At 47.9% G+C, this 23,832-nt stretch overlaps 1 protein-coding gene across 13 annotated transcripts; it reads right to left on the bottom strand.

Moving 5' to 3' along the window:
- Positions 1 to 862: 862 nt before the first annotated feature.
- On the bottom strand, positions 863 to 23,114 carry Tpm3 (tropomyosin 3). Of its 13 annotated transcripts, none has more exons than XM_052730334.1 (9): positions 18,468 to 18,750; positions 16,301 to 16,434; positions 15,235 to 15,352; positions 15,066 to 15,136; positions 13,728 to 13,803; positions 13,012 to 13,074; positions 12,807 to 12,876; positions 11,760 to 11,838; positions 863 to 2,235 (listed from the first exon to the last, which is right to left on the bottom strand). In XM_052730334.1, the coding sequence occupies exons 1-9, from the start codon at positions 18,648 to 18,650 to the stop codon at positions 2,232 to 2,234; spliced, it is 798 nt and encodes a 265-aa protein (XP_052586294.1). In that variant the 5' UTR covers positions 18,651 to 18,750; the 3' UTR covers positions 863 to 2,231. The 13 variants fall into 13 exon arrangements, with proteins under 13 accessions (XP_052586294.1, XP_052586300.1, XP_052586298.1 ...); XM_052730337.1 differs by lacking the exons at positions 863 to 2,235; positions 18,468 to 18,750 and adding exons at positions 3,033 to 3,441; positions 22,891 to 23,113; XM_052730331.1 differs by lacking the exon at positions 863 to 2,235 and adding an exon at positions 3,033 to 3,441 and having other exon boundaries at positions 18,468 to 18,752.
- Positions 23,115 to 23,832: the final 718 nt, after the last annotated feature.

Genomic DNA, 23,832 nt, shown 5'->3' with positions numbered 1-23,832 from the left:
GTGTAGCTTTGGCTGTCCTGAAACTTGCTCTGTAGACCAGGCTGGCCTCGAACTCAAGACATTCGCCTGCCTCTGCCTCCCGAGTGCTGGGATTAAAGGTGTGCACCACCGTTGCCCAGCTTGTTTTAATTTTTTTTTTTTTAAATGTGTCTGTGTGTGAGCTTTCGAGAGTTTAAGTGGAACCCATGTGCAGAAGCCCTCAGATACCCTGGAACTGGAGTTACAGATGGCTGAGTCACCACTTGTGCTAGGAAACACCTCCCCACCCCACCTCCGCTTCAGCCCTCCTCCTCTACAGAAGCCAGCCACCTCTCCACCACATTGTATTTTTGGAGACAAGTCTTTTTGTTTTGTTTTTCAAGACAGGGTTTCTCTGTATAGTGCTGGCTGTCCAGGATCTCACTCTGTAGACCAGGCTGGCCTCGAACCTGGAGATCTGCCTGCCTCTGCCTCCCAAGTGCTGGGGTTAAAGACACATGACACCATGCCCGACCATTTGAGACAGCGTCTAAACTGAACTTGCAGTTAGTGATCTGGCTAACTAGCTGGCCAGTAAGCCCCAGGGATGTTCCTATCTCTGCCTGGCTGGTGGGCCAGGACTCCAGATGATGTGCTGTGCTCAGCTTCTTATATGGGTGCTGGAGACGGAACTCAAGTCACCGTGCTGGGTAAGCACTCTACCATGAGTGACATCTCCCAACCCCCCAGTCACATTCGGAACGCATCTTTATTTTATGTCTGCTTCCAATGTGTGTGCCCTATGTTAAATCCTGCAGCTTTCAACCACAAAGACCTGATTTTTAACCCAGTCTGTATAGCCCTGTGGAGAAAGCACATTTGATTTAATAAAGTCAAGTCGGTCTGAGGGTGGAGGGACTGGTTCTTTATTTCAAAATGTCACTTGTTGATATTCAGTATCAAAACAGTTGCACTATGGGGTTCTTTCTCCCGAGAGAGGAGAGTACAAATAAGCCAGTAAGCTGCAGCGTGTCCACCTGAGAGGCCTTGAAGAGACCGCCTGGACATGGCAATTGGGTGGGGACACTAGAAAGATCGGCACACCACCAGCCCACGGACTGCAACAATTCTCACAGCCAATGGGTTGATCAAGATAACCCAACCCCCCAAAAGCAAAATTTCAAAATAATATAAAATTTTAAAAAGTTTTTTTACATGAGCTATTCAAGATTTCTCCAGCACTGACTGACACAGAGCACAATGAGATGGCACTTTTAGAGACAGCAGCTTCAGGAAAGGACAATGAGATGACTTTCGCGTAGCTACTTCAGTGGCACGGACAGCATTTTCCTTTGCTTTCTCCCTCGGGGCAGATGAACACTAGGTAGTCACCTGACACTAAGGGGCAACATGATCCATTTTGTGAGCAGTCAGGAAAGGGGGGGGCACGGTGAGACAAGCTTGGTCTCAGGGCGGGGGCTTCACAAGAGCACGCTTGCCTAACATGCACAAGGCCCTGGGAGGGGGGGTGCCTCAGACGTCTCACCGTCTTATTTGGTCACATCTGATGGAAAAAGTAAAGAATAAAAACAAGATTAAAGTTGTTCAAAGACATCAAAGCTGAAAACCTTCACAGCCCGGAAGAAGTTTTTGTTTTTTGGCTAACTTCCTAGAATCAATCCCCTGTCATTTGGCTAGAACTTGGTACAGAGAACTGAGGTTTTCCACAGTGGAGCCTGCCTGGGCTCTGCTGGCCATCAGCAAGGCAGGCCCAGTCCTGTGTTCCTCCTCTATGAAGACAGCAGTATCCATTAGGCCGAAATGTCACCTTCCAACAGTGAAAAGGAACTGGCTTGCTGCTCCAAGCTGTGGAAGCGCTTGGAATGTTACAAATGGTTGCTAAGACAAAGAGTAATCACAATGTGCATATCACAAGTGCCCTGAAGACACTTTGCATTGTGCTCACATTCCCTTAAATATTGTTTCCAAAGGTGCTCAGCCCCTCCAGCTGGAACTCTGGGAAGAGGCTGACACAGTTTTATGAAAAAGACATGGGGTGGGGGTTGGTGGCAGGAAAGCAGCCTTCAGTTAAAAAGATCAGCCCTCAGTTTCAAGGTCAGCTTCAGGCAGGCTGGCCTCAGGCGGAGTCAGGGTCAGAGGGAGGAGCGGCCGCAGGGCAGGGACTGGGGGTGTTCTACATCTCATTCAGGTCCAGCAGGGTCTGGTCCAGCATCCTTTGTGTACAGAGGTGCTCCTCTTTGGTGCACTTCAGCTTATCTAGTGGGAACAGAGAGGAAGTACAGAAAGTCAGTTCCAAGTTCTCCCCATTCTGAGACTTGCACCAGTCGCAAGGAAGCTATAGAAGCCAGCTATTTATTGCATCCCTGGGTTCTGTGGGACTCTGGCATGCCTACTGAAGCAGAGGCATTCCTCTACTGCCTGGGGGAGGGAACTGGGGCCGATCAGCCATTTCCTCTCCCTCCCACAGGCAACTGAGAGGCATTAAGCTTTCAGTCCTAAAAGGATCATCAGGTGGAAAGCACTAGGCACCCACTCTTACCTCTACCCACAGGTCAGTATCTACTTGAAATGTCACACTAGAGTGTGACCATGGCAGATAAGGACAAACATCAATACCTCAAGTAAAGAGCACAGGAAGATCCTCCTGTAGTAGGTACATTCTCCAGAGTGTGTGTATGAGAGTGTGTGGGGGTGGGGGTGGGGTGTGGTGGAGGCAGGAGTCCTCAGGTCAAGAAGGATACTACCCAGACACATTCTTGGAAGCAAAGCCCCAGTGAGATTTCAGCAGAGGTACCAACAGAGCTGGCCAGACAGTGACTTACAACTAAATACAAAAGAAGCAAGAAGGAAAAGCATCAGGAAGAAAGCCAGTGGTAGGACCCCAAGCACTTAGTCTGCCTAGCCAGTAGCCGTGGAGCTTCAGGGACGGGAGGAAAATTCTACACCAGTGATGGCAAACCAGACCTGTTTTCATACCGCACCCTTCTTTCCCATCCCTGGTTACCCAGTCAAAAGACCATCTCTGGGCCTGAAGACGAAGCAGCTACAACATCTTATCAAGTCAGTCTTTTTATTGTTCGAAAATATCCATGCAAAAGTGCAAACCCTACGGTCGGTGCCCAGGTGAGAAGGCTGCAGCTAGCGTTCCCCAAGTTCCCCCATTCAATCTCCCAGACCCTTTCTTCATTACCCACAATCTCTCCTACAACAGAAATAGCCACTGCAACTTCATGGGGGCTGCCAGGAAACCAACAGCCCTCTAACTGCCCTCATTGAAAAGCAACTTGCTTAGGGCAAAACAGTAACTTCTGAAAAGCCAATCAGCTTTTTGCTGGGGTCCAGGTCAGTGGTGTGGGTTACTGGGCTCAGGGAGCCCTGCCCATCAGTCACACAGATCATGCAGCGTTAGCTTCAGCTCATTAGAAAGCAGGCGGTTTCGCTCAAGTTGGCTGTAGAGACGCTCTGCAGCAGCAACAGAGAAGAGGGGAAGAGGAAAGGAGAAACAGGAGGAGAGAGAGAAAAGGGAAGGTTAGTGGAAGGCAGAGGCACACGTGTCTTTCAACTAGCTGGCCTATGTAACATGCACGGTGCTGCAGGAGAGTACCGGGACTCAGGGCAGGAAGTCAGCCGGTTGGCGGAAAGACCAACAGAGGGACGGACGCAGTGAGCGTATCAGCTGCAGGACTGTTCTGAATGTGAAAACACACTTCCTTCACAGCAGTTGTACCCTGGGCTAAGACAGTCACAAGGCAGGATCAGTGGGCTTAAATAGAGCCATTCAGCCATGAGGAAAATCCAAAGAGAGCAGCTCAACTTTCCCCCACAAAAGGACTCAATAGGGCGCCATGCGTAACTGTTTCACCCACTCAATCGCTCACTTGCAAATGTTTCTTTCTGTGGTGTTGTCTAAGAGACACATCCTAAAGTCCTCCCCGACTCACATTCAGGTTCCCCTTTTATAGAAGAAAATCCACCTGTTAGGGTCAGCAGTATATCCAGCAGTCAAAAGGATGTAAGCCAATTATAGCTATTATGGGGGGTAGAAAGACGGCTCAGTGGTTAAGAGCACTGGCTGCTCTTCCAAAGGACCTGGGTTCAATTCCCAGCACCCACATGGCAGCTCATAACCACCTGGGACTCCAGTTCCAGGGGATCCAATGCCCTCTTCTGGCCTCTGCAGGGACCAGGCATGCGTGCGGTGCACACACATACAGACAGGCAAAATACCCACACAAAATAATCAAACACAATAAATTTAAAGAATAATTATGTTATTTCCTTGCCAAGAGGGGTCACAGACTCTAATTCAGGCCAGTGAGAAGAAGGGGGAGTGTAGGCTCAGAAGAAAATCTCAGCTTTCTCTCTGGCTTTGAATAGAAATGGGATGTCCAGTGCTAGACATTTCAATCTTAAGAGAATCAAAGAAACTCTAGTTTTCATAGGCTACACTACTCATCAGTGCTAAGACTCCTGAGGCATAAAAAGAATCTCATGCTGATTTTTTTATCTTATGACCTAAAACATTACTTAGGTGAGCACTTAACTGATGCTCAGGCCCACTGCCGTTAGCCAAGGACACAGGAGTTTGCTCTGTTGCTCTGACTCGCTGGCTTATTTCAAACTTGACCTTGCAGCTGTGGCCGCCCAAATGACCGGGAATAGGTGTGTACGACCTCACCTAGCTGGAGATCCACCTCAAACACAGAGGTAACAAAAGTCTGGGGATAGAAAAGCTAAATTATTCTTGGTCTACCCCTACTATCAGCCTCTGAAGTTCAGGTTACTTTTTTATTTTTCTGAGACAGTCTCACTATGTAGTCCTGGCTGTCCTGGAACTCACCATGTAGACCAGGCTGGCCTCGAGTTTACAAAGATCTGCCTGCCTCTGCCTCCCCAGTGTTGGGACTAAAGGTGTGCGCCACCATGCCTGGCTCAGAAGTTCAAGTTTTAAGTTCAAGTGCAACTTCCTGTTTCAATATGAGAGAAGGTCTTACTTTAGATGTAGGCCTTGCCCTCTCGCTGGGACTGATTAGAGGGACAAACTACCCAGCTAAGGCAGTGATTCTTGGAAAGGGGCACCGTCCCTCCCCTCTCCCAGGAAACGTGGGAGTCTGTACAGGTGTTTCAGGGGGTCTGTTTTTCTAAGACTACACATCTCAGGCTGGCTTCAAACTGGTGCAGTCCTCCTCCCTCGGCCTTCCAAGTGCTTTAATAACAGACACGTGCCTCTACGCCGAGCTACAGATAGATAGGTTTTGACCGTCAGTGATCAGAAGGTTCTACGATAAGTACTGGCCCGAGAGCAGCAATATGCTAACGTGCAGAAACTTTTTGTGTACAATTACCCTTACACGACAGAACAGAAGTGGTCAATAAGTTCCAAGAGGCTTGGTACTGGACCTGTCTTATTCAGGAGACATGCCCGAAAAATAGGAGCTCACACTTTTCAAGCTGTTTTACTAGGGATATTCCCCATCCATATCCACCTTAATTTGATTCCCACACCGGTCTTGGGAAAGAAAGGTAGTCCCTACAAGTCATCCTCTGACCTCCATATCTCCATGTGCATATAAGTCATGTCAGGCATGCGGCGCCCACACTCACACAACACATCATTCAAAAACAATCCCAAGGAGCTGTAGTGTTATTCATATGAAAGCAGCCCCGCTGCTGGGTGACAGGGCTCCAAGCACATTTGTTTCTCACCTCAACGGCAGCAAGGGAAGAATAAACTCACTCATCACCGCCTAAGGGGGCAAGTTCTTGCTTGGCCCTGTACAGTGAGTACACACAAGAACCAGGCTGGCTGCCATGAAGACACGGGAATTCAATAGAAAGCAACCGACCCAGCACTACAGTGTTTCACACTGCACGAAGACACCCGCACTTTTCTTGTAGAAAGAGACCAACAATGGGGGAAAGTAGAAACCACCAGAAAGACGAAAAAGAGAAGTTCTTTTTCTCAGTCTCCCACTATTCTTAGCTCATTCTGTTTTCTTTTTTTTTTTTTTTTTTTTTTTTTTTTTGGTTTTTCGAGACAGGGTTTCTCTGTGTAGCTTTGCGCCTGTCCTGGAACTCACTTGGTAGCCCAGGCTGGCCTCGAACTCACAGAGATCCGCCTGACTCTGCCTCCCGAGTGCTGGTATTAAAGGCGTGCGCCACCACCGCCCGGCCCTCATTCTGTTTTCTAAATGATGCTAGGGGTTGATTCTGGGACCCTGCACATACACTAGGCAAACAATACACCATTCAGCTACATACAGCCCCAGCCTGCTTTTAACTTATTTTGAGGCAGGGTCTCACTAAATTCTCAGCCTGGTCTTCCAACTCCTGCCCAATACTAAATGTCTATAACTGTCCCGAGCAACAGTCTTGTGGGATTACTTAAATTTAAATGAATTTTATTCTCTTAAAAATAAATAAAAACCACCGGATGGCACTGGTGCACGCCTTTAATCCCAGCACCGGGGAGGCAGAGCCAGGCAGATCTCTGTGAGTTCGAGGCCCTCCTGGTCTACAGAGTGAGTTTCAGGACAGACACCAAAGCTACACTGAGAAACTATGTCTTGAAAAACAAACAAACAAAACTGGAATTCTAGCCTCACCACAAGACATGTTTAACAGCCACAGAAGCAAGTGACTATTATCCTGGAGATCAGTGCCCAAATTCTACTGGGTACAACCACTTTAAAGTGTATTTATTACTTTTCTTTACTGATGTGCTCTCCTGTCTTAAAAGTTATCTCCCTCCCCTTGACCGCAATGCTCAAAACACACCCTCCAATTACTAAAGCGGTGAATGCCCATCACAGTTACTGTACCTCTTAGTCTATCTGCCGAAGCTGAGAGCCATCAGCCCTAGGCCATAACTCTCCTTCCGTCTACCCCTCCAAAGAGGTCCATCTGGCTTCCTGCCCAACTAAGTCTCAGTCTCTCTCTGTCTCTGTCTGTGTGTGTGTGTGGGGGGGGGGGGGGGTTGTTGAGACAGGGTTTCTCTCTGTAGCCCTGGCTGTCCTGGAACTTGCTCTATAGACTGGCCAAGCCTTTTCCTTTATTTAACCCTTTTCACATATGGAATGGAGTTGTTGATTTTGTTGTTTTCTGTTTTTGTTTTGTTTTTGTGAGACAGGGTCTCTCCATGTAGCCCTGGCTGACCTTGAACTCACGGAGATTGGCCTGCCTCTGCACCAGCGCTGGGAATGAAGGTGTGCGTGCACCACCATGACTGGTACCTGTAGATGTTCTTTATGGTTCTAAGGTGTTTGTGTTCAACTGCTTGCAATCCCTCTGGATCCCAGAATCTCTTCTATCAACTCCTCCCTTTCCAGCCTCAGGATCTTGCTCTTACCTGCACACCTGTCTCTCACACGCTTCTCTCGCTCCCCAAATCCCGCTCTACAGCTTTAACACTATCACTTTTTTGGTGTCAAACCCAGTAACTGAACTTGACTTCCACACACTTAGTTGTCTGTCAGGCTCTTGTGTCTGTCTTACCGGGCACAGCTGTACGTGCCTGTAACCCAGCACTCTGGAGGCTGAGGTGAGAGGACTGTAGACTCTTGGGTTAGCCTGGGCTACAAAGTGAGACTCTAGCTCAGAAAACTAAACAGTTGAATCAAAGGTCCACTTTCAGTGCCGCCTTCCCACTATACTAGCCTAGCACAAGCCCCAGTCACTCTCCGGAAATCTGCATCCTAACCTACCTAGTATTTCCCAAAGCATGGCCTAGTCATGGCTGGTGGTGTGTGTACTCAGAGTACACCTTTGTGAACTTGAAAGCATTTTGAAAGTGAGTGAATTTGGAGAACAAAGGTAATAACAGGACAACATGACAGCTAGCATAGAAAATGGTATACATATGTCTGCAACTTGGGGTCAGCACATTCTGCTAATGTGTTCTCATTCCAATATACACACACACATAATATACACACACAAATATACTTTTTTTTTGGTTTTTCGAGACAGGGTTTCTCTGTGTAGCTTTGCGCCTTTCCTGGAACTCACTCTGTAGTCCAGACTGGCCTCGAACTCACAGAGATCCGCCTGACTCTGCCTCCCAAGTGCTGGGATTAAAGGCGTGCGCCACCACCGCCCAGCTCAAATATACTATTTTTTTTTAAAAGATTTATTTATTATGTATACAGAAGAGGGTGCCAGATCTCATTACAGATGGCTGTGAGCCACCATGTGGGTGCTGGGAATTGAACTCAGGACCTCTGGAAGGGCAGTCGGTGCTCTTAACCTCTGAGCCATCTCTCCAGCCCCAAAATATACTATTTTTTTTTTTTTTTTGGTTTTTCGAGACAGGGTTTCTCTGTGTAGCTTTGCGCCTGTCCTGGAACTCACTTGGTAGCCCAGGCTGGCCTCGAACTCACAGAGATCCGCCTGGCTCTGCCTCCCGAGTGCTGGGATTAAAGGCGTGCACCACCACCGCCCGGCAAAATATACTATTTTTTAATGAGAAAAAAGTTATTGTTTTTTGTTTTTAAAGACAGAATCTCATTATACTGGCTGACCCAGAACTCGATATGTAGACTGGCCTGGCCTTAAGAGATCCATCTGCTGGGATTAAAGGTATATACCACCTCACCCCACCTTGTTTACTTTTTATTGGGGTCTTGTTATACAGAATTTGGTGTGGTCTTGAAATTTTTTTTTAAATTAAACTTATTTTACTTTATGTGCACTGGTGTTTTGCCTGTATCCATGACTGTGTGAAGGTGTCAGATCTTGGAGTTGCGGACAGTTGTGAGCGGCCATGCAGGTCCTCTGGAAGAGCAGTCAAATGACTCAGCCATCTCTCCAGCCCCTCTAATAGATTTGGTCTTTTTGTTTTTGCTTTTCAGAGACAGGGTTTCTAGGGTTTCTCTGTGTAGCCTTGGTTGTCCTGGAACTCATTCTGTAGACCAGGTTGGCCTTGAACTCACAGTGACCTGCCTCCCAGGTGTTGGGATTACAGGCTTGCCCACCATGCCCAGATGCAACAATCTTTTCTTAGCTATCAGATGAACTCGTCTTAGGAGGGAGGTGTTCACATCATGGCACATACTTCTATACTACAGTGGCATTTCCATCACTTATCAAACACCAATGAAGCTTCCCAGCAGAACTCTTAAGAACTGTCCTGTCTCCTAAATTTACTTTTGCAGCTTTTATCTTTCCCTAGCTGTGGGGTTTTTTAACCTTGTTTTTGCTCATCAGAAGCCAATCCTGACTGAGGCTGGTGATGAATTTCAGTGGTAAAGGCTCTGTGTTCAGAATTCTCCATCACCAAAACAAAATGAGCAAATCCATTCTAAACCTGGTATAGTGTGGTACATGTCTTGGGAGGCCAGAGGCAGGACTGCCATGATCTCAAGAACAGCTTGGGTACACACTGAGTTCTAGGACAGCCCGGGCTAGTGCAAAACTGTCTCAAAACAACAGAGCTCAAAAATTCCAATTTGAGAGCCATCATGGAATCAGTGCCGTCCCACTTAGCTCCCCAAAGTTTACTATCTGCAGCTTACCCAGTAGCTTTTGACTTTGGGCTTGTCCTTTCTTCTTAGAAGATTCAGAGCAACCTGAGCATGCAGGCAGTTCCTCACCTCTATCTATCTATCTATCTATCTATCTATCTATCTATCTATCTATCTATCTATCTATCTATCGGAACAGGGTATCTATCTAGCCGTCAGCACCTGCTAAATAAGCCCACCTCTACCTCGGTCTCAAAGGCTGTGTGGCAGGAAGAGACAGTCCAGGTAAAGGAGTCTGACGGAGATTAGGGAACACTTCTCTACTTAGCTATAGCCTTTCTCTCTCTTCCTTCCTTTCTTTCTCTCTCTGTGGTTCTGGGGTTTAAACTCAGAGCCTTGTGCACAGTAGCTGAGTGTTCTCCAACTGTGCTACATCCACAGTCTTGGACACCGAGAAGAAAAAGCAAGTTTCAAATACATACTCTGAGAAGAAACTGAAATACTATGCAGCATTTAGCTGTAATATCGAATTTATCTGCTGTATAAACTGGAACACTTCTGAAATGCTGATATTCAATTCTACAATAGATACCCAGAAGAATTTCACTAGTAGAAATTTAATAGTAAGTCATTACCCGCATGTGTACATGACAGGTTGTTTTCATTTTCTCCAATCATCTACCGTGTGTCTCAATGATATCCCATTAGAAAACAAAGTTGAACAAATGGTAGCAGCCTCAAATAAGTGAGAAAGGTTTAAAGACGAAAGCACATCTACTGAGAATTCAAGCCATTATGTTACATGTTGTTCTGTGACTTAGGATGACAGAATTATTTAACTGTAAGGATGGATCACACAGGCCCAGTGTGCTGAGGATGTAACATCTGACTCTCTGGCAAAAGGGTAGCATATTAGGAAATGATTCAATGGTCTGTTGACCTTACTATATGGGAAAGGGCCAAAGGGAAGGAAAATGCTCCAGGTAGACTATTGAAGAACTTAGAAGTAACACTAGACTTCCTACCATGAGGAGCCTTTACCTGTTCACCACTCCGACAAGACTCCAATCAGCAAGTTCAAATGTCAAGAAAACACACACACACACACAAAAGTAGCTTTGATTATACATGAATCAGAAGGGGACAGCCTAACACGGCCGTCCCCACATCACACCGGCAAGGCTCCGTCTTAACAGCTTTGTCAATAACAAAGGCAGGAGGACATGAGGCTTCTGGCAGCTTAACATTTTAATCTGGGATGGGGGTGAAAGCAAATATGTAAATTGCTTTGTTTCCCCCAAGCCCCAGCCCTAAGGCTTTGGGAACCAGCCAGGCTGACCCAAATGGAATCCAGAGCGAGTGGGGTGTTGGGTTCCCCAAGGAAAGGGGGTAGATCCAGAACAGAGCAGAAACGGTGACAGTTTATCTGTATGGAAAAGGACACTCCAGGTGAGAAGGGATGGCTCAACTGAGGCAGCAGCTTGGGAGAAGGGAAAGGGGAAAGAGCGGGAGAGCCGGACACTTCAGGTACAATACTCAGCCACTTCCGGGTTAGTGGGCAGAAGACGCAGATTAGCATTAGGAATCAAATAAGTCCCCCAAAACTTTTGGTGCTGTTCACTGGTTGGCTTGCTTAGGGACTCCACTCAATTCTTAAACTGGCTGCTTCTCAGCATGGAAATCTCCCATTAGCTTTCATTTCAGGGCACAAATAAGGATTTGTGTTCACGTGTTCTTGTTTTTTGAGATAGGGTCTCTCTATGTAACTTTGGCTGTCTTGGAACTCACTATGTAGACCAGGCTGTCCTGGAACTCAAGAGATCACCTAGGCCAGGATTAAAGGTACGCACCACCACGTCCGTTTTGTGTTTTGCTTTTGAGACCCTGTCTTGCCATGCAGCGCTAGCTGGCCTTGAATCTGCATCAATCCTTCTGCCTTAGCATCTAGACTGCAAGGATTACAGCTGTGTGCCACCACACCCAGCACTGAGTAACCAGAGTGAAAACCCAGTGCAAAGGAGAGCTGGGCACCTGGCACATGGCTGTAATCTTAGTGGCTGACGGTAAGTCAGAAGGATCTAGAGTTTGGGGTCAACATAGCTTACAGAATTAGACCCTGATAGAACTAGATGGGAGAGTAAGACAGAACACAAATTATATCCAAGATTAAACATCTCCCCAGGTTCTGCCAAACAAATAACCAGCACCAACGTTGGGTGAAGGCTGTGAGTCAAGGACAAAACCCAAGCGCACTCCACGCAGCCTGCACCCTCACCCACAAGCCAGGAACCCAACCCCACACTGCTGCCTGATAGTTACATAGAGGTCATGTCATTGAGGGCGTGGTCCAGCTCGTCGCTAATGGCCTTGTACTTCAGTTTCTGGGCATAGAGCTCGTCTGGACAGGCACAGGAACCACGGGGATGATGGGGGGGGGATAAAGTGAAAGGTATCAGAAGCAGATGAAGAGAGGGAATCATTAGAAAATAGGACAAATGTGGTTGTGGGTCTAAGACCAGGAAGGAAAAAGACAAAAACAAAACTACTCTGGCAGCGGTGACTGGACGTTTTCAATCAACTTTCCCCCATGGCCCACAGACCTCCCTGATGTCTCTAAGCCAATGCAGCAAGAACTGAGAACCTGAGCACCTGCCAGCCACCTCAGGCACCCAGGGACACTACTCCCACCCAATACCGAACCAGTGGTAACACTTAAGGAAGACAGAAAAGGGAGAAAGCTCATATGCACTGGGGACACTTCTCTGCTTTCTCAATGGGGATCATTGCTCATGGGCCCTTTGCTCTACAGGCTGCCTCCCCAAGGCCTTCCAAAGAACAGCCAGTTACCAAGAACATATCCAGGGAGCTCTCAAAGACTTGTTTCCTTGTTAAGGTGGATGGACACAGCTGCCGAACCTCAAGAAGAAGCAGTCCTGACACTCTGCAGCTCTGAGACTGCTTATTATCTCCTGGAGAAGTGTCATACAACTTGAGTGATAAAAAGAACTACCTAGAGTGGCCACAGGGTCACACACAAGACTTCATTCACTATCCTAAAAAAATCATGGCTTCCATTTCAACTCAGACTCAAGATTTAAGATTACGAAATTGGAGATAAATACAGTCCTTACATCTTTTCAAAGGAAAGACGGCAGATTTCAGAAGTAAGTAGAGTCTTATTAGAGGAAAAGATTAAAAATCCAACTCTAGGGTATGACATACCTACAGCCAAGGCCTAGCTACTATAGCATAGGACAGGACACATCACATATTCCAAGTCATTACCAAATCCCTCTGATGAACAGGGAAAAGGCTCAAGATTAAGGGGCCAGGCCTTCCTCTCTCAATGCCTCCCATGCTCCATACCTTCCAAGTCATCGATGGTCTTCTCCAGTTTGGCTACCGATCTTTCAGCAAACTCAGCACGGGTCTCTGCCTGAGGAAAACAGAAATCCAATCAGAATGAAAGATGGTCATTTCTTCCCCTCATACTTGTAGGCCATTGAGAACCAAGGCCGGCAAGGCTAATCATTATTAAAATGTTAATGCCTTCTATCTTTCCTCAGCTCACCTCCTTAAGTTTATCAGTAAGAATCTTTATTTCCTCTTCATACTTGTCTTCTTTTTGAGAGTACTGTGAAGAGAAGTAGATACAATTGTCCGAGTAGAAAGGGTCTCACAGAAAACAGCCACGTTAAGTCTTACACGGTTCATAGACATTCTCCTAGATTTGATGTACTGAAAGGTCCAGGACGAACATCAAGGACCAGTTTTTGACAATGGGTCTCAAGACCCAACCGTTTCCAGGACCTTTTTTGTTTTTGTTAACAGACCTAAACTTTGATCTTATTCCTATCTACCTTCCCAAAGTGTTTTGCCTTTCTCCAACTTAACCAGCAGGAATCCACAGGGAAAGCTTTCCCTCTTGGTGGTAAATGGCGATCATCTGTCTTGACCGCTACTAGGTAGGTCTCGAGAGCTGGTGCGCTGCTGACCCCATCTGACTGCTTGCAAGTCCACACAGTACTATCTAGGTAACTGCCCTTCTAGCACAGCACTATCAGCTGGAGGAGCACATGACCCCAGGCACTGGAGAGCACCCAGATATCCGAACCTAAGCCCTGGAGGTAGATAGGAATTAGCACTAACCCTACAATCTGGATGGACGGAGGCGGGGAGAAGAGGACACTGCACTGGGTTATGAGGAGTGGGTGTGTCTAGTCTTTTATTAAGGGCAGGGCTGGGCCCAGGCCCCAGAGCCTGCCATCTTTACAAACCAGCCCCTACCTTCTCCGCCTGAGCCTCAAGAGACTTGAGGTTGTTGGTGACATTCTTCAGCTCCTCCTCCAGCTCAGAACACTTACTGTGAATATGTTAAATACCGCAGAAAGGAAAGGGGAAGAGGAAGAAATATAAAAAAAAAGGAGAGAGAGAGAGACACACACAGATGTGAATTGAACCTATGTGTAGAGAGAGCTGGACTGCACATCAGGGAAGAAAAGTTTCTGGGTAACCTGAGCAAGCATCAACCCTCCTCCCTCTACCGTGGAACACGGATGCCAGGAGCTGGACCTCCTGTGCTCAGGATGTTTGGCTCTAATAAAGAAAGAACACTTGAGAGAAATCACTCACTACCCGGAACAAGTTACAACTGCTACTTGGGTGTGGCGTTGGGGACGGATGCCCAACCCAAACGACCCCCCAAATCACCCAAGGGAGGCAGAGACCCTTCGGGGGATGCAGTGAAGCAACTAGGAAAGAAGAGATGAGAGGTGCCAAGTGGAAAGGAATGGAGCATTCCATGGAGAGATGAGAGAGCACTCAACACGTCAACTGGTGGAGGGAGGCAGCTGCAAAACAAAACCAAACTCAAAACCAGAGCACACACACGGAACCTCGCCGTGGGTTTAATGGTTAGTACCTTTTCTTCAGCAGCACTCAGACACTTCAGATTCTGGTCCATCAGTCTGATCTGCTCATCCATCTCTCGGCAACGGCTGTTAGTGGCAGTCACGGGAACGGCACAAGCCAGGTTGTGGGGAAAAGGTTAAAAAAGGGACAGCGAGAAAACAAGCCGCAAAATGGGGTGGGGGTGGGGAGGCAAAAATAAACAAACAAATGGGAAGAAAACATCACCATGGTCATGATATGGCATGTCTGGAGCGGGGGGGGGATGCAAGGCAAGCACGAACATAGACTCATCCATGCTGACTTTGTTACACAAGGCCAAGCCAGTACCAATGGGCAGCAGGTGATTTCTCTAAAGCCTTTGCTCTCAAGTTCCCAGGCAGATTGGCAACGTGGTAATAACAGAGACCAGGTCTGAAGTCAGTACGGCCCAAGGAGGAAGAGATTCCAGGCGGAAGGACCCAACAGGATCTTCCCACCAGCTGTATGCCATATTAGTCTCGCCCTTCCCTTAATTTGAGAATCTTTCCAAGAATAAGCAAGCCTTGTTACCTGTTACTAGTCAAGAGAAAGCCCAAAGCCATTCTTAGAGGCTAAAAGCACTAGCTGACTACCACCTCCCAGGCCTGTTTAACAAGGTCGAGGAATGCTAGTTTACTCGAATTAGTGCCCAAGCAGGCAGGACGGTCTGGCAAGATCTGGAGACAAAATACTCACGACTCTGCCAGCTCCGCTCGTTCCTCGGTGCGTTCCAAGTCTCCTTCAATAATCACCAACTTACGAGCCACCTATAAGACAAGACCCTGGTACAGCTCAAGCAAGCAAGGGCGATCCGATCTCAGGACTGTCTCTGCGGAGCCTGCAGGTCACTGCAGAGGTGACCCACCTCTTCATACTTCCTGTCTGCCTCTTCTGCAATGTGCTTCGCTTCCTTTAGCTGGATTTCCTGGAGTTCCATCTTTTCTTCATCTTTTAGAGCTCGGTTTTCAATCACTTTCATACCTCTGCCAGAAACAAGATTAGCACAGCAATCACTCTGAGGTGTGCAGCCAGCCCCACTTCAAGGACTCGGAATCACGCCCTTTACAGCCCATCCTGTCTGCCCACCCAAACGGAAATTCAATAGCACTTGAGCGCCTGTGCCATTTAATTGAAAACTTTTTCTTTTTCGGTTTCTCTGGGTAGCCCTGGCTAGACAGGCCTCAAGTATGCTAGACAGGTCTCCTCGAACTCAGAGACCCGCCTGCCTCTGCCTCTTGAGTGCTGAGATCAAAGGCGTGCGTCACCACCACCCGGCTAAAACTTTTTCTTTTCTTTTCTTTTTTTTTTTTTTTAAAGATTTATTTATTTATTATGTATACAGTGTTCTGTCTGAATATACATCTGCAGGCCAGAAGAGGGCACCAGATCTCATTATGGATGGTTGTGAGCCACCATGTGGTTGCTGGGAATTGAACTCAGGACCTCTGGAAGAACAGCCAGTGCTCTTAACCGCTGAGCCATCTCTCCAGCCCTAAAACTTTTTCTTATAGAACGAACACTTTGGGGACCATTTAAAAAGTCGATCTGGGGGCTGGGAATGTAACTTGGTGGTAGAGGATGTGCACAGCATATAATGTGGATGCTGGGTTCATCCGCAAAAACAAAAAGTCTAGAACAGGATGTGGTAGCACAGGTCTGCAATCCCAGCACTTGGGAAGAGGAGTTGAGAGGACTGAGGTTCAAAGCCAGCATGGGCTACCTGAGACCATGCCTCAAACAAAAAACCCAAACAAAACACAAAAACAGGTCTAGAGGGAAACCTAGGTCACAGCCACCATCAACTACTTTGTTTGCAGTGCTGGGGCTGGGACCCAGGACACCTGAGGCACAGCAGGTGGGTGCTCCAGCACCCATCTACCCCACTGGCAGGTGCTTGTGGAATCCACACTCCCTCCCGTTCCCCCACATACCTCTCACTCTCATCAGCAGCTTTTTCTGCTTCCTCTAGCTTCTGCAGGGCAGTAGCAAGACGCTCTTGAGCACGGTCCAGCTCCTCTTCAACCAGCTGGATCCTACGGTTCAAGGAGGCCACCTCAGCTTCGGCCTTAAGTCAATGGGAAATGGAAGCAGGGTTGGTGAAAAGAACCAACACGACAGAAGGCTAGAATTCACCACTGTGAAGACGCCAGAGTCAAGGGAGATAGAGCGATTTGGGCTCACGAGCTTAGATCTCACATATAGGAGTAGAAATCAATTTCTTCCTTTCCCATCTGAGAACTCCCATTTGTTCTACGTAAAATGTTGTTTGTGTGATCCAATCTCACGTGTCCAAAGCTGGCCTTGAACGTGCCATATAGTATCTCCCAAGAGTTGGGATTATAGGTATGTACCGCAATGTCCAGTTTATGTTTTGCTAGGGATGGAAGCCAGGCCTCATGTATGCTAGACAGGTACTCTAACAACTGAGACATACCCTCAACCCTGAAGAGTGTTTTAAAATTCAGTTCCTTGTCCAGACAGTTATTATCTTCTCTCTTCTGGACTCAATTCAAATTCCAGAACCTCTAAGAGTCAACAAAGCCAGGTATGATGACAGGCCTTCAAGCCCAGCACGCGGGAGGCAGAGGCAGGTGGGTCTCTGTGAGTCTGAGGCCAGCCTGGTCTACACGTAAGATCCTGTCTCTAGAAAGCAGCCAGAAGACACTTCTGCCTCATGCTCAATAAACGGATACCTGCTTCTAGATTTCAACTCCTGATCATCCTGTCTTTACTTCCTAAATGCTGGGATTACAGGCATACACCAGGGATGCCAAACAGCAATATTTCTAGTTAGAACTTATATTATTTTACAACATTTATATATATTAACTTAGTTTGCAAACCCTCTGATCACCTTACCCTAACACATCAGGAGGATAACCAACTAATGCTTTCTTGAACAGCTTTTCTGATAGGAAAGCACAGACTACAAGATTGGGGTATTTGGGGCCAGAAAGATGGTTCAACAGATGAAGGCACCAGATGCCAAGCCTGAGACCTGAGTTCAATCCCCAGGACCCAATGGGTAGAGAGAACCAGTTTCCATAAATTGTCCTCTGACCTAAGTGTTCTCTCTCTCTCTCTCTCTCTCTCTCTCTCATATGCACATGCAATATTTGCTCACTTAAAAAAAAAGGACTGGGGTACCTTTCCCCCACCTTACCCCTTCAATATGCTCCCTTATTACCTTAAGAAAGAATAGTATAATCTGATAACATTATAAAAACAAAGAAACAAGCTAGCTAGCTTCCACCTACTGCTACTCCTCTGGATGTCTGAAATGCCTTTTATTACTCTAACAACCTCCTAAGCTTCACCAGACTTCAGTACAATTCATAACAGTAATTTCCCTGGGTTTCACACACAGTAAGTAAGTCACGAACTGGCTACAAACGAGAAACAAACAAAGGAAAAGATGCAGCTGTACATAGTCCATAGAAAGTGGTCTCATAGGTGAGATAGTACATGGCCCTAATCCTAACACTTTGGAGACTGACACATAAAGACCATGAGTTCAAGGCCAACTTGGGCTACACAGGGAGACCCTGTTTCAATAAGCAAACCACCCAAACCACCCAAACGGAAGCTCTTTGCTGCACATGAGAAAGTTCAGATGCTTATATGCTGGTGAACTCTAGCTCTCCTCTCCAGCCCAGATTGTGCCCGAATTCTATTACCCTGGTTTCCTCTTAACAGGCAAGGGTGGTGGCAGCTGAGGAATCTGGGCCATTAGCCCTATGGGGAGGGATATAACCAGACAAAACTCCTGCTAACAATCAGGATCGGAACAAAAATTTCCACATACAAACACAGGAGATTCAAGAGACTGGGAAAGGAGGCAGGAGGCCGGGCTACAGGAACAGAAGCCCGAGAAGTAAGTCTACATAAATTGAAATTCTAAGAAGCCATTTGTATTCCTAACTGTACCATTCAGAACACTACAAAGACGAGCATTCTCTAGTTCCTTCTCTTCTAGGAAAACAGATGTCCTGCAGGACAGCAGTTTTCTCCTCACAAACCCAACAAGGCCAACCAGTCAAGGGCAAGCCGGGCTATCGGGACCGGGTTCTGAAATACTCAGTACTAGACAGTACTTACCCCTTTCGGATGCCCAAAACGAAAACACAAAACAATGCAGCTGAAGGGCTGGAGAGGCGGTTCAGCAGTTAAGAGCACCCATCTCTGTTGCAGAGAATCCGGGTTCGATTCCCAGCACCCACATGGTGGTTCACAACATTCATTAATTACAGTGCCTGTGACTCCAACTCTCTTGACTTCCATGAGTACCAGGCACACTCATGGTACACACACATACACGTAGGTGCAACATTCACATACACAAAACACATCTAAAAAAAAAATTAAAGAAAAATGCAGCTGGATCCGTAGGAAGCACATGAAATGTAAGTCACCATCCATCTTCTGGTTACTTAAACTGGAAAAAGACAACAGGCTATGGGGGCAGGGTATAGTTTCCATGGCAACAAGCTGGCTCTGGCACTTCTCCTACAAAACAGCATTTACAATTGAATTCTTCACAAGGGTGAAAAAGGAGGAAGAGAAAATACATCTTGGTGCTCCTGTAAGTGCGAGCCTGTGTTAAAACCAGAAAGACCGAGGAGTCCCTGCAAGCTTCAGACAGACCAGTGGGTGGTGGGTCCAGGACAGGGTGTGCTTCTTCCCCTACAGCACATCAGTTCTCTTTACAAGGAAACAAAAGCCTGAAAACTCAAGATCTGATACTCCACTTAAAGGAATAAGGAAGATCACTTGACTTTTCCTTTAAGCCAGAGCTTACACATATCACTCAGGTCAACATCACGTCTCTGGGCAGACTAGCCTGATCCTGAGAAACACTACACTTAATGTTTTTTCAATTAACCCTAGGTTTTACCTGAATGCCCAGCAGAGACTGCCTACCTCCCGGCACCTTGGAGGATACAGTGTGAGGTCTTCCATTCAACAGTAATAGGATTCTCCATTGCTCAGGAGGAAAAACCCTGGTGGTGGAAAGTGCAGCCATTTGGTCATATTAAAAAGACGGCTGATGCCGGGCAGTGGTGGCGCACGCCTTTAATCCCAGCACTCTCGGGAGGCAGAAACAGGCGGATCTCTGTGAGTTCAAGGCCAGCCTGATGTACATAGTGAGTTCCAAGACAGCCAGGACTACACAGAGAAACCAAACCAAACTAAAACCAACAAATAAATAAATAAAATGGCGGACGGCTTTGGCTATGACATAAGCGTAGTTTAAATGCTACACTGGGCTGTCCATATGGCTCAGTGGGTAAAGGTGATTGCTTCCCATCTCTACAAGTCTGACAATCTGGTTGATCCCCTGAACCCACGTGATGGTGAGAGAATAGACTCCACACAGTTGCACTCTGAGCTCCACACACATTATGGAATGCATGCTGACACACACAGATTATATGCATGCTCAGTAATAATAAGGTAATTTTTTTAAAATGTAGGAAGACGCCCAAAGCATATTACATCCCTTAAAGTAAGAAGCGGATGGGGAGCTGGTAGTCAGAGGCAGAGCAGGGCCAAGGACAGAGGGGATAAGTCTAAATCTGGCACTCTGCCACACTGGGGTTTCTCTTTTTAGATAAAAGTCACAGGTGTAATTCAAAGTAGAAACAGCACTAGAAGAGTCAGGGCCTCAGCTGAAGAAAGGACTGCTGGACACACTGTCCACAGACGCCTCTACCAGGGAGCTCTAGACCCTGTTCTCCAGAAATTTCAATTTTACCAAGGGAGAGGAAAGCTAGGAATTAGAGTTATCTGCCCGCCCCAGAGTCAACAAAGGTGGAGTCTAAGCAGAGGCACTTAGAGCAAAGGCCTGTTTGCCTCTCCTGTAGGAGTGTGCTCTGAAATGGAGCGGGGGTGGGCAGAGAAAAGCAAGCGACAGCCAAACCAATCCAAACCTCCAAGCCAGAGAGGTCATAATGCTTGTTATGGGTCCACCAAACACACGGATATACTGAACATACTGCCAAACGCCCTAACCCCCTTCAGAGACCAAGAATCTGGGCTTAAGGCCAGAACCACTGTTCAAAGCCCACTCTCCTTCCCTTAACAGTACTTCCAATGTAACAAAATGAAAACTACCTCAAGACATTGGGAGAAAAACATTTTTTAAAGAGTAAATGAACCATACACTCAAAAATGGTTACAGTGAGGCCCGAGAGCCAGCTCAGCAGGTAGAGCACTGGCTGCTCTTGCAGACTTTGGTCCCCAGTCCCTACACGGTGGGTTGGGGAAGCGGGTTCACAATCGCCTGGAATTCCAAGTCCAGGGCTCAGACATGCATACACGCACATAAATAAAAACAGTAATAATAAAAGAAAGGTTAAAAATGGAGATCCTGGCATGGCAGTGAACACCAGAGAATATCCCAGAGGCTGAAGCAGAAGGATCACTTGGGTCCAGCAATTCAAGGCCAGCCTGGACAGGCAAAATTTTATGTTATATATGCATTTTTATCACTTACATAAACACACTTAAGTTTTATGCTGTCACCTGTTTTAGATAGGACAGACAAGGGTGTAGATCAGTGGTAGAAAGTCTGTCTAGCATAAGGCCCTAGATCTGACCCCTGCACCACTTAAAGACCGGGTAGCCTACTAGTGTAACAGCATAGGATAGCACCAGGCAGTGTTAGCAGGAGCCTGCAGACCCCACATTCCACAGCAGCCCTAAGAACAGGCAACCCAAGCACCCCTCTTCACACTACGGACTCCTTAGTAGGGGCTCAAAGTTCAAAGGTGCAGAAAGTCAAAAGCTCACAAAGAAGATACTGGTCTCATCAATATTTAACTACCACCCTACTTCCTCATTCGGAGGACTTCCTCAGGAGACTTCCGTGAAAGAGGCACATTTGGTAAGCTCTGAAACACGCGAAAACACACTCTGCTGCTTATCACCCCACAGTCATCACGCATACGGAAGGGAAGCCAAATTTTCCTACAAGGAAAATGACCAAATTCTGAGACAGACACACCCTACCTACCCTAAAACCACTCCCAGGATACCCATACTTCAACAATCAGCCTAAGACTGCAGCACATGGTCAATTCCTTGTACTGGACTCTCCCTTTTCCCTTTTTAAGACTTTCTCATCTCTAGAACAATCTCATTAGAACTGATAAGAAGCTGTAGGCATGCTAGGCGTGGCCAAGCAAGCCTGTAATTCCAGCACTTGGGAGGTTTAGGCAGGAGGATTGCTGGGAATACAAAGGGACAGCTAGTCTCAAGACCATCACACTGGACGTCTAGGAAAAGGTGATGGTTAAGGCAAGCTCTGGCATCTCCATGCCCATTAATAAAAGTATTTTAATGATGCTTAAACATCAACTTGGAAGGGAGCTATGCTCTACTTTTCCACACTCACCCCTTTTGGCCCTCAAAAATATTCTGCTACTCTCCACACGCGCAGCAAAGGGGAAGAAAGACACTAACAAGAAGAGCAATAAAGAACACCAATAAGTCACAGTTATTTTCATTAGGTCTTTCGCAAGAATCCATTCATCCCACCAACAGTTGAACAAAAACCACCGTACAGAAAAACAGAAAGCAGCGCCCCCACCCCAATCACCATCGCCACTCATTAATCTGTTTTCCATCCTCCACAGTGCTCAGATCAATCAGGAACTTTGAGACTGGCCTGGCATCTGACTCTCTGCTATACACTCCCTTATCAGCCCTGCTTAGGAGAAATGTTCTCTGTAAGACTAACTTGCGCTGCTCACACTTCAGGCCTGAATCTGGCAGAAGCTCCTCCTGCCTTGCAGGTCATGATGGGTAGGGTAGGTAAGTTTCCTGGCTCCGACATTTGCTAACGTCGGGAAGGAGTATCACCTCTCCCACTTCACAACGACTGAGGGGCGGGAGTACCAGTTAGTTACAAAAGGTCCCCAAGCTCGGGGACGGGAGGTGGTGCGGTGGCCTTAAGCTCCGCCAGTGAGGGAGGGAACCGCGCTTCCTCTCAGCCAACTGCTGGCTCATTTCCTGAGCAGGAGGAGGGAGCGGAAAAGCTGCCAGCAGGCCGAGTCGGGGGCTTTCCGGCGGTTCCCACCTCCTACCCCCCCTCTTTCACAGGTTATGCTCGGCCCCTCCCGGACCAGAGGAGCACACACTTACTTCTACCCCTCTGGCCGGAAACCTCAAGCGAGAGCAAAGGGTCCCCACCCTTCGCGGAGAAGTGGGGGGAGGGAAAGGCCGCCGAGCCCCTCCCCTGGCCGCGCCCGGCTCCGGGGGACCGAATGAATGAGCCGGGGAAGAAAAGAAGGGAAAGGGCAGCCCGCGCCGCGCGGGGCTCGAGTCCGTCCAGGGTGCAGCCTGCTCGCGCGAGCACCTAGTTCCCTCCAGTGCTCGCTCACCTGGCCAGCATAATCGCGTCCCACCCAACCTCGGGGATGAGCGTCTAGTCCGAGCCTCCAGGACGCCGTGGAGCTGAGCTCCCCAGCAGAGGGGCGCCGGTCCCTTCCCTGCTGCGCCTCGCCCTCCGCGCGCGTACCTGCTCCCGGGCCCGCCTTTCTCCCTCCACTTCCCGCTGGAGGCGCTCGGCCCTCTCCTCCGCATCATCCGCCTGCTGCTGCAGAACCTGGATCTTGCGCTTCACCGCCTCGATGGTGGTGATCCCGGCCATGGTGCCCACCCAGCTGCTTCTGGAATCCGGGTTCCTACCTCCTCCGCTCGGCGTTGTAGCCGCTTCTCACCCTACTTCCGCCTGCTCCGCCCTGAAATACCGGAACTCACCCACCCGCCCGGATGTGACGCCGCTGCCACCGCGCGTTCCCCACCTCCCCTGCCAAGCAGGCGGGAACGCAGTCCACTCGAGGGGCGGTGGGCAGAAAGTGAGGGGTGGGGCCTCCCAGTCGCCCTAGGTGACCGCTCAGGGCGGTCTTTCCTCAGACCAGTAAAGGGGGGTGGGGTTGGGTCAGGCTACCATAGTAACTGAGAGGCGCTTCGTGGTCTAGCCTCACCCACCAGGTTGCCTCCCAACAATGGTTGGCCCATTTACCAGTATGGTGCTGCATTAACACTTGGCGGTTGACCCCTCTCTGATCCAGTGCCTCCCTACCCCTGTGTCCTCTCCACTCTGCAATATAAAATATCCCACAAGCTTTCACTTCTACTCAGTCTACGGCAGACTCCAAAACCAGGTTCTGAGAAAAGCCTAAAAGACTCTCGACTTCATCTTGCAAAGAGTCCCAGTGAACTCCCTTGAAAAATCTATTCAGAGGGGCTGTGGATATTGGTTAGTTTGTAGAGCACTAGCCTAGCATGCATGAAGCCCTGGACTCGATCTCCAGAAGCATGTAAACTGGCATAGTGGCAAGTATCTGTAATCTCAGTACTGGGGTGGGGGGTGGGGGGGAGGCGCGGGGAGAAAGGATAAAAGATTCAAGGTCACCTTGGCTACATGGTGAATTCAAGGCTAGTCTGAGCTACATAA

This window comes from Peromyscus californicus, unplaced genomic scaffold (genome assembly GCF_007827085.1).
Source record: "Peromyscus californicus insignis strain IS unplaced genomic scaffold, ASM782708v3 Scaffold_9__1_contigs__length_137607984, whole genome shotgun sequence".
Taxonomy (NCBI): domain Eukaryota; kingdom Metazoa; phylum Chordata; class Mammalia; order Rodentia; family Cricetidae; genus Peromyscus; species Peromyscus californicus.
The sequence above is the reverse complement of the archived record's forward strand: the minus strand, read 5'-3'. Positions and strand labels throughout refer to the sequence as shown.

Bases quoted from the DNA above. Each gene is read 5' to 3' on its own strand.
- Tpm3 (XM_052730330.1), bottom strand. From the start codon at position 18,650: ATGGAAGTCAAGAGAGTTGGAGTCACAGGCACTGTAATTAATGAATGT. The intron at 16,435-18,467 runs GTAAGTACTGTC...CATTGACTTAAG, and splicing joins GTTTTGGGCATCCGAAAGGG to GCCGAAGCTGAGGTGGCCTC. The intron at 14,438-15,065 runs GTGAGTATTTTG...TGCCACTAACAG, and splicing joins CGAGCGGAGCTGGCAGAGTC to CCGTTGCCGAGAGATGGATG.